The sequence below is a fragment of the Leptinotarsa decemlineata genome, unplaced genomic scaffold (assembly GCF_025532065.1).
Source record: "Leptinotarsa decemlineata unplaced genomic scaffold, Ldec_3_MD MMD2_tig00026328_RagTag_RagTag, whole genome shotgun sequence".
NCBI lineage: Eukaryota > Metazoa > Arthropoda > Insecta > Coleoptera > Chrysomelidae > Leptinotarsa > Leptinotarsa decemlineata.
In genome coordinates this window covers 15996622-16012314 of record NW_027412688.1, presented here as the reverse complement: position 1 = coordinate 16012314, position 15693 = coordinate 15996622, and the positions used below count along the sequence as shown (strand labels likewise).

At 32.7% G+C, this 15693-nt stretch overlaps 1 protein-coding gene across 2 annotated transcripts in view; it reads left to right on the top strand.

Annotated features, from left to right (window-relative positions):
* Window positions 1–15693, top strand: part of LOC111505269 (lachesin) — a 624335-nt gene that overhangs the window by 13731 nt on the left and 594911 nt on the right. For both annotated transcript variants that reach the window (XM_074181993.1, XM_074181992.1), the window contains exon 2: window positions 14609–14708. In XM_074181993.1, coding sequence (XP_074038094.1) covers window positions 14630–14708 — 79 coding nt within the window. In that variant the 5' untranslated portion in view covers window positions 14609–14629. The remainder of the gene's footprint in view (window positions 1–14608; window positions 14709–15693) is intronic.

The following is a 15693-nucleotide window of genomic DNA, read 5'->3' as shown; positions in this document are numbered from 1 at the left end:
TCTTCAAATTGAAAAAAAAGAGTAATAATAAACTAGATGTGTTTGAAAAAATGAGTTCATGAAAAATGGTGACTTGAATTCTGTGAAAGAGAACCCTACAGATAAAAAGAAAGAAAACAAACTATTACGACAGGGGAATAACTATTGGAGAGAACTGAGAACCTGCTTTCGATCCTGGCATACTTTCTGCAGCAGCCTCACGAAAATCAATCCAGATGCTATGTTGACGCGATAAATTCAACATCGTTCAAACCAAAACATCGTTGAAATATCGTATCAGCATTTACAAGAAAAAAAAAACAGAAAAACGGGGACAGAGGGAATATTCAGAACTACCAACATAATACTAACAAGTCCTAGGCTAAAATGATCCAAAAAAAAGTTCGACGACGCGACGTTGCGTACATTATGAAAAATCACACATGCCACCAAGCTAGTGTTATTATATGCAACGTATGGAAACTCTCAGTAGAGTGGTGTAATAGGCAACTGTTTACTGAATCTTACAGCCGCGCGACCTTGAGAAGAAGACGCGTCCAATTGAGTTAAAAAAATTGACATTTTTTTATTTTTATGTTTTCAACCTTTTTCATGATTCATTTCCAATTTAGGTCGTAATATTTTTTTTCTATACAAATTGGAGTTCTTATGATGTTGCATTTCATACTAATCGTTTATTTGCTCTTGTGTATATGTCAACACATTTTTTAACAATCACAGTTCGAACCAACACCACATATTTTCCAGAGATTTCACACTCGAATATATTATTACATGTTCATGAAGAACACGTGTTATAATTTTTGAAATATTACATCCACCCCTTCTAGGAGTTATTATATATTTCAAATGGTTTCTTGGTAGATTTTTTGAGTTGAAATATTCAGCTAGTAGATTTGACGGGATTATATTTTTTAATGAGAACGTGAAATTACGTCTTCAATTGCATGTCACTACGAATTTTCACTGCTATGATAATATTTTCGAATCTGAGAAGCTGATTAAGTAATCATTTATTCAAGGAAGCGGAAATGAATGCTTTCCTCATTCAATTGAAGGAACATGACTTGGCTCTCAGGAATATTCTCGTAATCATACTTTTGATTTTTGATGTCAAAACATTCGACAATGCTTGGAAAGTGATTTATGAAAAAGAAATATTACTTTTCGATTTGAAATGAATATTTTAGCACGATTCAGAAACCATTCTGTACTGTTACTCAATATGATACAGTTCCATAGGGAAAATTACTGAAATAAGTTGCACAATGCCGACGGAAAAGGGCTTTTTGAGAGATGATTTGGGGCACTATCGACGGATAGATCTCCGCAAGTTGAAATCCATAATTCAGTAACTAATATCTCTCTCCCCCATCAAGAAAAACTTACACATTTGTGCATGAGAATGTTTTTGATGAGATAAAATTTTTCATAAAAGAAGAAAGGAAAAATAAAAAACAAAACGCTTGTATGTGAATTTTCAGCTGACTCATTCACTGAACAAGTACACTTGCACTCGTACACGCACACGAACACACATACGCACAAGCACAGACACAACACAGAATATAATAGAGAAATCAATTGAATTGGTACTTTCATGTATTTCAACTCATTTCATTCCATATCAGAAAATGGAATATATATATATATATATATATATATATATATATATATATATATATATATATATATATATATATATATATATATATATATATATATATATATATATATATATATATATATATATATATATATATATATATCTATACAGGGCTATTCAAATTTGTTTCTGTACATGGGGATCTCGTAAACGAAAGAAATAGAGTGACGGTTAGATTGTGGCAAATTGTGTATTCCAGGCACCTATTCAATGATGTGAAAAAATTGAATATATCTCTTTTGGTTCTGGAGATATACAGGAAAAACCAAAAAACTCCAAATAATTTTTTTGCCTATATCTTCTTCATTCTCCGACATATTGAAAATCTGTCCACATTTTACCATTGGCACTTGATGTGGGCTCTCAGAATATATCCATAAATCTTTTATGCAGGGTGTCATCTGACTTGGGCCACCCCCATCTTTGAATTTTTAAATACGAACCTGTATTTTTTGTTGTAGTTTTTGGATTGTAGACGTTCACTGCATACTGGGAAAATACATAAAATTTTATATTTCGTGATGTTTCGGTAATATTCGATTATAATTGTGTGAATTATTCACTTTTAAATTACGGCCCTGGAAATTGGTTGACTGAGTTGAATAAAAACATAATAGCAACTTTCATGTCTCCCTATGTATCGTAGAGTTTTTCGAGAGTTTTTTTTTCCATTTTTAGGTACCTATTCATATTTTTTCCATTGATCTGAGCGTTTTCTACAATGAATTTCGAAAAAGAAAATCTTTTATGATTATTTCAAACATATCTACATCAAAAATATATTATATGTGTTTTAATAAGCAGAAAAAAAATATAGCAATAATAACATCCGAAACGAACACTATAATTGTTATGAAAATTGAAATGAAGTAGTTTATATAGGTACCCAAAAATATTATTGGCGCAATAAATGTTCGAATTAGAGTCCTTCCATTTCAAGACATTTTTAAACTCGGTTTTTCATATTATTCATTGCCCTTAATACACTTATTTGCTGCATTGTTGCGAAATCATTAAAAATCCTCAATCTCGAGTCTTCCACATTTTCTATCTCTGCCAGCGTAAATCCTATTTTCCAATATCCCCCATAGAAAATAGTCCAAAATAGTAAGATCTGGTGATTTTGCTGACCTTCTTATGTCCCATTGTTTCGAAATGGAAGGACTCCAATTCGAACATTTATTGCACAATTAATTTTTTTGTGTATATAAATTACTAACTTCATTTAAATTTTCTTTATAATTATAGTGTTCGTTACGGATGTTATTATTGCTACCATTTTTTTTTCTGTTCATCAAAACACATATAATATATTTTTGTTGTAGATATATTTCAGATAATTATAAAAGGTTTTCTTATTCGAAGTTCATTGTAGTAAACGTTCAGAGCAATGGAAAAAATATGAATAGGTACCTAAAAATAAAAAAAAACTCTCGAAAAACTCTACGGTACATAGAGAGACGTGAAAGTTGCTATTGTGTTTTCATTCAACTCAGTCAACCAATTTCCAGGGCCGTAATTCAAAAGGGAATAATTCACATAATTATAATCGAATATTACCGAGAAATCCTGAAATATAAAATCGAATTCAATTTATCAGTATGAAGTGAACGTCTACGATCCAAAAACTACAACAAAAAATACAGGTCCGTGTTTAAAAATTCATAGATGGGGGTCGTCCGAGTCAGATGACACCCTCTATAAAAGATTTATGGATATATTCTGAGAGTCCACATCAAGTGCCGAAAGCAAAATGTGGACAGATTTTCAATATTTCTGCAAATAAAGAAGATATAGGCAAAAACATAATTTGGGATTTTTTGGGTTTTCCTGTATATCTTCAGAACCAAAAGAGCAATATTTGATTTCTTCACATCATTGGTCTCTAAAATACACAACTTCACCATTTAACCGACACTCTATCTCTTATAGTTTACGAGATCCCCATGTAAAGAAACGAATTTGAATAGCCATATATATATATAAGATAAATAAATGAGTACCATTCTGATCATTTCCATATTGATTTCAATTCAAGAGCCACCGTTAGACAGCTGTTTCAGCCTATTGGGCATCGTCAGTACCGGGCAGGCGGATCTCGATTGAAGACAAAATGTGAAAAATCAAGAAAAGTACTTGATAGAAATAACTGCGTAAACGCAAGCCAGACATAAGTGGAACCATCTATTGGCGTGACACCCAAGTCAACTTGCCAAGTTTTTATGTCAGTGTTGGTGGTTTGACCAATCAACCGACAACTGCGGTGGCAGAAATTTGGGAAGCTAACCTGGAATGTCATCAAAAAACGAATCCACATCTTTCTAGAAATGATATAAAATTGAGAAAGGTTAATGCAACTCACAAGATATGTTTTAATGACTACAATATTGAGAAGTTTTCTAGTTTACAGCTGGAGACTGATTGGTCTTCAGTGTATGACTCAGTTGAAGCAAATTCTAAGTTTGATAGTTTTTATAATAAATTTTCCTATTATTTTGATACTTCATTTCCAAAAAAGGTAGTCAAGATAAAAAAATCTGGTGACTCCAGGTGGATAACTACTGAGTTGAGAGAAATCAGTAGAAGGTTAACCGAGTTATCTGAGCTGAACAAAGTATATAAAAATGGTTTATATCAGTGGGAATATCAGGAACTTAAAATAATATATCAGGATAAATTGAAACATGCTAAGAAAACTAGCAATGATGATAGAATCTCTTCTGCTGATAATAAAGTGAAAGAATCCTGGAAAATCATCAAGGAATCCCAGACTGGTTATTCTGGCAATGCAATACCTTGTCTAGAAAGTGCTGAAGATGGGGTCCTTCTTTCTGATGATTTTGCTATATGCAACCTTTTTAGTGAGTATTTTTCAACTGTTAGCAGTAGCATATCCAAACCTGATACTAAAAATATTAATTATATGTCATCTTCACATCAAAGTATTTTTTTATATCCAGCAACTAAGATGGAAATTGAACAAGTTATCAAAAAAGTTTGTAAGAAAAAATCGTCCGGTATTGATGAAATTCCTGGTCTTGTTATAAAAAACGTTGCCAATGTAATTTCTGAGCCTTTGACTCATATAGTTAACTCCACTTTCATAGAGGGGAGGTTTCCTGATATACTGAAAATGTCAAAGGTTTTGCCAATATATAAAAATAAGGGCTCGAGATCTGACTGTGCATCTTACAGGCCTATTTCGCTACTTAGTCAGTTTTCTAAGATTATTGAATACTGTTTCTATCAAAGATTATATGATTACTTTGAATCATTTAGATTATTTTCTTCTAGTCAGAATGCTTATAGAAGAAATAAATCCACTGTTGGCGCAATTGATCAACTCATTAAACATGTGTTGGAAATCTTGGAAAACAAACAGCAAACTCTGGGGTTATTTTTTGATTTGAGCAAAGCTTTTGACCTCGTTGACCATGACATACTGCTACACAAATTGCAGTTTTATGGTATACGTGGTCCTGCATTGAATTGGGTTAAATCTTACCTGACTGGCCGTAGTCAGCTTGTCTGTGTGAATGGAATTAACTCTGTAAGTAAATGTATAGTAAGAGGGGTACCTCAAGGTTCTGTTTTAGGACCTCTTTTATTTTTGGTTTTTATTAACGATCTTCCGAAATTTTGTTCGAAAGCTTCCATTATTATAATTTTTGCGGATGACACTAATATCTTGGTATCTGCGGAAACTATGTCCGAAGTAATTGTCAAAGCTAATGAAGTAACTGATCAAATTGAGGAGTGGTGTTCTACAAATGGTCTGCTGCTAAATTCTGCCAAATCTCAAATGCTCAACTTTGTTACTAAAAATATAACTATTGATAAAAGCTATTTAGTAAGATTAAATAATGAAACTTTACATCAAGTTAATTGTACTAAATTCTTGGGTGTTGATATTGATAATAAACTTACCTGGAGTTTCCATGTTGATAGTGTCAAACTGAAGCTCAGTAAACATATATATTTACTTCGTAGGTTGAAACAAACAGTCTCTTTTGATGTTCTCATGCTTTTATACCACAGTTTAATTCAGTCAGTGATTTCCTATGGTCTTGAACAGTGGGGCTTATCAGCTAAAGCTGATGAAGTGTTTGTTATTCAGAAAAAGGTAATCAGAATTCTGGCTGGGGCATCTTCAAGTGCAAACTGCAGGCCATTATTCATTCGTTATAGTGTATTAACAATGCCTAGTTTGTATATCTACCAAACTCTGATATATATAAGAAAAAATATTTCAATTATTCCTAGAAATGAGCAAATCCATGAACATTTCACCAGAAATAACCTTCAACTTTATCAGCCTTATAGTAGATTGACAGTATCGAAGAATCACCCCATGTGCTGTGGGATTAAACTATATAATAAGCTTAGTAATGACATTAAGTCCTCAAACATCAATGTCTTTAAAAGGAAGCTTAAGGTTTTTCTATTGCAAAAAGCATACTACTCTGTGGATGAGTTTCTCCTTGAGTCATAATCATAATTTGATTGTAGCTTAGTGATTTTATTTTTATTTAAGTTATGCTTTGTATTTGTTTTTCTATAATAGTTTGACCTGTTGTATCAGCCAGTATTTTATGATGATGTTTGCCTAATGTGATTGTAAATGAACACTGATTCAATAAATGTTTGATTGATTGATTGATTGATAGTCAGGCTGCTGGAAAATATTTCCATGAAAATCAAAAGATAAATAGATAAGTACTATTCTGATCATTCCCATATTGATTTCAATTTAGGAGTCACCGGTAGACAGCTGTTTCAGCCTATTGGACAAAATGTGAACAACCAAGAAAAGTACTTAATAGAAATGAATGCGTAAACGCAAGCGAGACATAAGTGGAACCACCTATTCGTGTGACACCCAAGTCAACTTCCCAAGTTTTTTATGTCAAGTTGACTTGGGTGTTGAATTTATGTATTTTGTAATACTTTGTTTATATAGGTACACTTCATGTTTTACCATTGACGATCCCTATATCATTGTGAAATGATCATTTCACGGAATAAAAATTGTATTATATTGTACGGTCTGGAAAGCCATTTACGAAATTAAGCGTCCGCTCCAACTTTTACATCACATCAGACAAAAATACAAATAATAATCACCTTAATAATCAGTTTGATTATACATTTTTCATTCAAAATAAAAATCAGATGGTTTCGATTTGTTTCCATCAAAATATGTGGAATAAAAAAGTAGCATAATCAACAATTAAAAAATATCTGAAACCTGAATCTAATTATAAAATTTTCAGGCGGGTGCATTGCTAAGATTATTACAAAAATGTTCTATTGCACAATCACAGAAACAAAACCGACTTCCTGTATAAACTTAAAATGACGTCAATTCCATGTTATAAGGAACTTTCCTTTCTGACTTTTATTTCTGCAAATTTTCAATTATTCATTTGAAGTTCATTCGATGATATATTTATCAAAATGGCCAAACCGTAATTAATTTGGAGAAACTTCTGTCATTACTTGGAACTGCTACTAAATTTTGGATTCTTCAATCCAATTATTTTTTTTCCACCTGGTGTCGTGGTATCGTTGATTCCAAATTAGTCTTGATGTCAAATCATCAGCCAGTTCTCTTACATCAAAATCAGTGTCGTTGGAAAACTCATCCGATAAATGTTTTATAAAATATCGATTGCAGATGTTGAATCCGAATATTCTGTTTGTATCAATTTACTTATTAGATCAATCCAGTTTGATATTACATACTAAATAACTATTGAACACAAAAACTCAAACTGTTTTGGTAAACACGAGCCTTCATCTATCATCAAATTGATAATTCCTGCGTTTTCATAAATTATAACCTAGGCGTCTTATTTATCTTCCATTTTTGAGGTTTATATTCTACTTTCTCATCTAGTGTCACCCAATGGTTTCAAAGTAGATCCTTGAATATGTTTTGATAATATCCTTTCATCTGAAGAGAAATCCAGAAAATCTGTCCTCCTCATTGGAACCAGATCAATCAACGGAAATAAACCTGATAGCCCAGGAATGATTTGCTACGTCTCTCTCAAATCATGAGCGTATTTTGCTTTCTTGATTGGTTGATGTCCGGGGCCCTGCTCAATACAGAGATACTGAGAACGACATACAAATATTTGAGTTATATGAGTTAATGAAGTATATAATATAGTACCAACAAAAAACTGAATGTGTGAAATTTCAAGACCCAAAGCTCTCATTTTTGAAAATTGTATCGAAAAAGTTTTCTTCAATATAGATATAGAGAAACGCTCAAAAACCAATATGATATTTTTTATCGTTAATATCAGAATATTCTGATGATGTGCCGGTCATTTCAAGAACACAAATTATACTTCGCCAGAAATTACACCTTTTGACAATAGTGCCAGATGCACAGTTGCATGCATCAACACTCAATGATTGCAGATGAAAGAATACAGTAGAATATAGTGGAATTATCTTAAGGATATCTTCGACATCTCCAGCGAATGTCCTGTTTATATTTTCATACGAGTATACACTCTTTGATTGGTTCGTAATAAAAAATCTGATCGATTTCTCATAATTTTTTGGTATCATCCATAAAAATCATCTGCCTTGCTCTCAATACTTTTTCATATATATACGGAAAGCCCAAATAAATTTTTATATAAGTCAAGACCAGATGAAGAGGATTTACTCACAATAACAGGTTCAGTATTTCTGAATATTTTTCTTGATTGTGAACATTTTCAATGAAAAATACACAATTCTCTCATTACCGCGCACTCCACCATTTCGGAACTCCACTCACCTCTTTCTGGTACACAAAATAGTTTTTTGAAGTTGAAGAGAACGAAATTTCTCCAATTTGTGTTGCAAGATTTTGTTTCTAGGACTGATAGTTTTCGAGATATGCATTTGAAAAAAATGTCAGGACATTTTATTGCAATTTGAGCCTGGTTTTGGGAAAACAACTATCAGAATGAAACTATAGAGAATTAATTTACTCAAAAAGCAAATACTATGCATTCAATCCTGAGAAAAAGGGGGTGAAAAAATCAAAAGCAACATAATGTTGTTTTTTTGTGATGAATAACCGGTACCTAACCGATAAACTGTAATGGAGTTAGCAGACATCAACAATGGCATATATACTTCATCTACAATGAAGATTTGATGGAACTTCCGACCCGTACAGTGAAATATGGAGAATTTACGTGAAGCAGCAGAAAAATGAGCAGAACATATAGTAATCTATACAAATGTTAACGAGGAGTGAAGAAACAATGATTCATAGCACATGCCGCCAAAAATGCAATAAAGCTATAATAGCCGTCCATATACGAGTATGCCGTGTAAATATCAGGATAAATAGCATCAGGAGGAATGTGCTCAGGTTAGTTATGGAATGTTCACACTTCAGGAGTCACTGATGCCTTTGTGGCTAAGAGAAGAAGAACTGCGTTTATGAGGAATAATCTTTCTGAGAACGTTTTTCCAAATGGATTTAATTTCCAGCGATTCAAATCGCTATTCAAATCGCGATGTAAATCGCTACTGTCGCACAGGCACCGCTCTAAGAGCGACTTAAGGAGTTTCCTATGGTGTGTTTTGTCCTTAAAAACAAAGAGTTCGGATGCACTCGTAAGGAACCCTTTTGTGAATGCTGTTCAGAAACATAGGTGAATGGGAATTGAAAATTTCAGAACGGATTTCCTTTCATTCAGACCTCATTGTAGGTAAGCACAATGAACATTTTTGTCAATGAAAGTCATCTCACAGGTCTCCAGATTTCAATCGAGGCTGCATAACATCATAGCGTTGAAAGATATTCACTAATTACTTGAGAACAGTGAGAAATGTTGATTGTCACTCGATAAATGTGAAATTTGCCTCAAGGTGAATATCGAAAAGTTCCATATCAGGACTGGAGAATGAATACTGGGGAATGTGAGGGAAAAATTCTTATTAGTGACCCTTTCCGATAACCAGTTTACATATACATATACAATACTCACTGACATCTCGTACATAAAAGTAACATTCTCCCAAAGTGAAAAAGAGATACAAGAAGGGTTGAAAGCAGCATGTGATATAATTTTAGAAGACATTTGATCTCAGGTGTAGAATAAAACTGAATACCCGCCCAGTGACAAATTTTTGAATGAGGTTTATGAGTAATTTTATAAATTCTGCTACGATAACTTCGAATGTAAATGACATTACAATAGCTGAATAGCAATATTCTGTTGTTTTATTACTTCTCTGAAGAGTCATATGATTGGAATCAAAGCATTTTGTTGGGAAATTTCTGTAATGTGATGTGCAATTTTTTATTTCAATAAAAAGTGCATGTTTTCGAAACTATAAGTCCTAGAAACAAATTTCAAAAGAATGATTTGTTGGAAATTTCATTCCCTGCGAAACATTCAGAAATATATGAGACCTTTTGAAATTGAACACTCCTTTATTCATTAGACTTTATATGTGGAGTGAAACATTCAGAATGAACTAATCCGGATGAAATTATCAGGCCCGCCACTGACCGCGGATTTGTACGCGGATTGTCGTTAGGACCCACCCGCGCCAAAATGCCGTTCATTCTCAACGAGATGTGCTGAAATTATGCCATGAACAGCCTTCCACATTAAGGTCCGCCATCTCAAAAATACGGGGTCATTTTTAATGACCACCAACGAAATTAAGAAAATGGCTTGCGTTCAAACATGGCTAATGATCATCCTAATGGTTTCGGATATGATTTATCATTGTTTTTGCATGACGAATTGCGATAGTCGATATGAAAAGTTACTTCAAGAAGTTAGGTTGTGTTTGTAGAATGTCCTTAGTTGGAAAAAAACAGGGCGCCTGATGTACATGGACGTATGCAAGTGAAATGTCATAAATTATGAGAAGTTATTGGCCGATACTTGTCGAAAATCAAGTACTTGATGAAACTCATTTAAGTAACGGATCATTGTAGGATTTTGCCACTTGAATGTGTCACAAATTGTTTTATGTAGTATTGTCACATATTAAAAAATGGAGCAAGCTATTGAATGAAATTACTCTATTTGTAATTGGGAAGAACGAACTGAAAACTGTAATATAATTACTATAAGGAGAAAAAGTAGCAGTTTCATTCTACGAATGAATGAACAAAACATATTTTTTAAAGACAAAGTACAAGCACTACAAGAAAATCTTCAAGGCGCTTTAAGAGCGGTGCCTATGCGAAAGTAGTGATTCATATTGGATTTGAATCGCTGGAGATCAAATCCATGTGGAAAAACGTTTTCAGAAAGTTCATTCCACATAAACACCGTTCCCCAAATGAAAGAGTTTTCGAACAGTGAAGTTCGAGGTATACTGAGTGAGGATGGGTAACCAAGTGTTGCCCAACCTTACACTTGGCTGCACCATTCTGATGATGGGCCAAAAGCCCGAAACACGTGTCTATGGTTTGCCACTTTCTTGAGTGCTATGTCCGATATTAACTTCTGTTTCTATATATATATATCTATATATATATATATATATATATATATATATATATATATATATATATATATATATATATATATATACAAAGAGAGATTTTATCGAGTGGGTATGATGTAAAAATCAAAAATGAAACAATTAGTGGACACAACACTCCAAACGTGGGGCAAACCGCGGACACGTGTTTCTGGCTATTGGCCTCATCAGCGCGGTGCAGCCAAGTGTAAAGATAGGCAACACTTGTTTGCCGAAAGCAGGAAACAACACATATGCACGGAGTCAACAACAGGAGCCAACCGCACATTTGTGGTTCCAGTTCTTTAGATCTTTAGATCTTTTGATCTAGTAATTCGAGTATCATTCAGAATTTTCCCACTTGACATTGTCAGCCAAAAACTTTTATCAACTGTCATTATTTAATGTTTTTCTATCTGTTTTTGAACCATTTTATATTTTATTCTCACGTTAGTAAGTTCTCCATATTTATATATATTTATATATTTTTCACAAGATATATAATCTTATTATTGTAGTTGTCCTGACGAAGGTGTGAAATATACCGAAAGCTTGACATACAACAAAGAGTTTTCTTTGTAACAGCCCAACTATTGACTGCAACCTCACAAATTGAACCGATTTATAGTTAATCCAGTCACTAATTATTCTGTCTTTTTTATTTATCGTTTTATGTGAAATTTGATTTTGGCAGTAGATTTTGCTTGAGGAATGATGTCAAATGGCGTCTACAAAATAGGTCACGTGATTTCCTTAACCTGTCAAAATTGACATTTAAAAAAAGAAACATCGAAAACATTAAAACATTAAAAAACTCAAGTACTGTATAGTTTGGAAAGCCCCGTTGAAACTAGATGAACTTTGCATCAAGTTTGACAACTTTTATTTTTCAAAATTTGTTATTAACATCAAAGAGGCTCTTTAAATATTATTATATTACAAAAAAAGAAATTCGGTGACGAGTTTAGTTGAAATAAATGATTTAGTACAAGTGTGCTTGAATTTTGATAAGTAGAAAAAGCAGGAATGCAGAAAAATAGTGAAAATATAAAATACTCATTATGGGTTTGAAACTTGGTGTGTGAGTATAAAATTACAAAAGAAAATGTTTTTATCATTTGATATTTTTGGATATTTTGAAGAATAATGTCATTTTTCGATGTTTCTTTTTTTAAATGTCAATTTTGACAGGTTGAGGAAATCACGTGACCTATTTTGTAGACGCCATTTGACATCATTTCTTAAGCAAAATCTACTGCCAAAATCAAATTTCACATAAAACGATAAATAAAAAAGTTTTCCATTTGATGCGGACTTTATCGGTGACACTGTATATATATATTTATATTTATTTTTTTGTTTTGAATGATGCAACTAATTTTCCTTCATTTTCAGTATTTCAATATTGAATTTTACAAAAGGATTTGAAGCTTTATATCTTCTATTAATTATCTGCGAGCGCTTTCGAAAGTTGGTAGTCATCTTCTAGGCACTCCTCAAACTGAACTTGTCATCCTGTCGTCTGCCTTTTTATACGGTCAGAGCGTCTCAAGTCAAGAATTTCAGGTACTTTAGGTAAATTTGCCTGTATCTGTACTGCATCAGGTACTCTTCTTTGTGTTAGATCTTCTCTAAGAATGTGTATGGTTTAGTTTAATATATTGAATGTGAGGTCTTGTTGTGTTTTGATTTGTACTTGTTCCTCGATAAGTGATTTTTTACTGTTAAATTTATGTATGTATTTATGTAAGTTTTCCCAAATGTCCATGCGGTTTCCCTTGTTGACTTGTTTTATGAGTTTTATGTTTTAGGATTAGTTTTCTCTTGGTTTGGCCGATATAGAATTTGTTGCAGTCCGAGCATTGTATACTGTATATCCCGTTTTGGTCATTGTCATCTTCTTTTTCATAGTTGTTTATTTTTTGTGTTATCTTCGTGTTCGGCTTGTATGTGATGTTGATGTTAAGAGTCGATTGCGCAAAAAAAATAAAAGTGAAGGGTTAGAGAAAAGAGACAGAAAGTGGCTAACGTGAATACAATGAGTTGCTGGTTTCACTCACAACATGAAGTAGCAAATGAAAATACAATAGTTGCATGTATTACTCACAATACGACTGAAGTGAGAAAACGGAGATAATGCGACATGGTGGACCGGATCCCAATCATATGAATACTACATCATATTCCATTAGTATTTTCTGAAAAAAATAAATCGAAAGATGTTTAGTTACTTGTTCTTGAAAAAAATAAGAACCAATCATGAAAGTTACAGATATTCTATTTTAAACATTCAGTGAAAATTATTTTGATAATTGATTCTTATGAAATGTGAATTTAAAAAGTTTTTCTGTTGAGCCTATCGCAGAAATCCAATCCATTGTCATATTTTTCGTCATCTGATTTCTATATGGTATTAATTTATTTTGTTTGAACTATCTGAATTGTTTGCCGGGTGACTAATATCAGTTGCACTTGTAACGGTGCGCTGAGAAATATGTGGATTCTCTTCTACCCTCACAAAAAAGGTTCATTGATTTTTTCCTGTGATAGTGGTTTTGGGTTCTGACTATTCCCATAAACAACGAAAACACCGAAAATCATAATATTACTGCAATTGAGGAATGTTATCACTCATATAATTCGTCTATAATATCTGAAAACCATATTAGTGGAATTTTTTTTATAATCTTAAACTATGTTGAAACAGTCAATATCAGAACATAGTTATGATTGTCAAGTTGTAAATAATGTGTTTCAAATATTGTTTAAAACATAGCGAAGTTGGTAAAGTTATAAATAGGACCCTCTATGATGTTTTCTTGTGGGATAATTTTGTTTCTTTTGTTTAAAAAAGTATATATGTATCAAAGTCTGGGTACCTACTGATTTTTCTACTTTTCAAATGTAATGTTACATCCGAAGTGGTAACACTACTACTGTCGTGATATCAAATCGTAATGTATTCAGAACTTGATAACGAATTCATTCATGAATACAAATATCATGTAAGTCATTGAAAAAACTATCTCTTGGCCCAAACACATTCCTGAAACACCATGAATGAACAAAAATTTTCCCAGGATAAGCATCTTGATCAATACAATAAGTTTAACTCAATTATAATAATGAGCTGTTGATTACTTTTATAAAACTCATTTATCTAATAAATGATAAATGGACCGACCGGTTACTTGATGAAAGTCAATTATACTATATATGATAATAATCAAACAATCTACACATTTTTTTTATCTCAGATGCGTTACGCTGACACCGTAGCTTCATCGTAGCTTCACCATAGCTTCACTACCGATGAAGCTACTGTGATCATCATCATGGATAATCTAGTGAATCCTCTCAGACAATATTAAACTCAACGTGGCTCAAATTCAACTTTCAATTTTGTGGTCCTGGAGTAACAAAATATCTTTGTTTCAGGAAACGAAACATGTGAGAAGGATGATGCTAGTCAGGACTTCAGTTGTATTCAAAGAATTAACTGTTGCGTGGCTATTCATCGCTTTGTGCACTATTCCGGGTAAGTTTATTTGATATAATGAAAATCTGGCAATTCTGCCAAATGTTGAGTACAACGGTTTGAAACAAAAACAAACAATTGAATGCAAAGGAATGAATGCACAGAGTTGTTCAACCTACCCTTGTCAAGGGGTTCTTCTTTTCGTTATTTTCTTTCCACGATAGGTACACAAAATTATATGAAAACGTATTTTATATCATTGAATCAACTGAAATAAAGTATTATCTAACGGATCACCGTATAACCCTATATACATTAACTGAACAGTCTATTGAAAATGAATAATACGTATGACATTCAATGAGTTGAACATATCTAATTCATGGAATTTTCCAAAACGAGAAAATGGTTTCCTGGTCGTGACTAAGTGTATGAAATCCTTTTGATCACAATTCTGAAGAAATATTTACAATAAACAATATACAATCTGACGATATTTCAAGAGTTGAACATACGAATTTGTAAAGTTATTCCCAATTAAGGATGAAACTGAATCCAATTATTTCTACAAATTTGTCTCTACACTTCTACCTTTCAACGAGGAAAACCCATCAAAATCCTTTCCAAAATTTTCGTCTTCTGAATTTGGTCGAACCTCACCTTCATATTTCCGAAATATATGGCACTATACCACGGCTTATGAAACATTGACTCATACGGGCTGAAATTATCCAACTGAATTCAAAATTGATCTAATATAATAGGTCATGTAGAAACCAGGGCAACATATATTCAAGTAATTAAATTACTATATTACAAACTATCTAAATCTACCAATTATCATAGATAATGGGAATATTATTCCTGAAGTCAAAAACCCCAAATATGCTTAGCAACGTTGGAAATTTGATGTCATCTCCTCCTGGTAGAAATCAGTTTATTAGCCGAATACTACCGAAACCGAAAAAGATAGTCAAATATTACTTCCGCAAAAATAACTTCAGTTCGAATTATGAACATTACAAACCACCTACACCATAGGTCC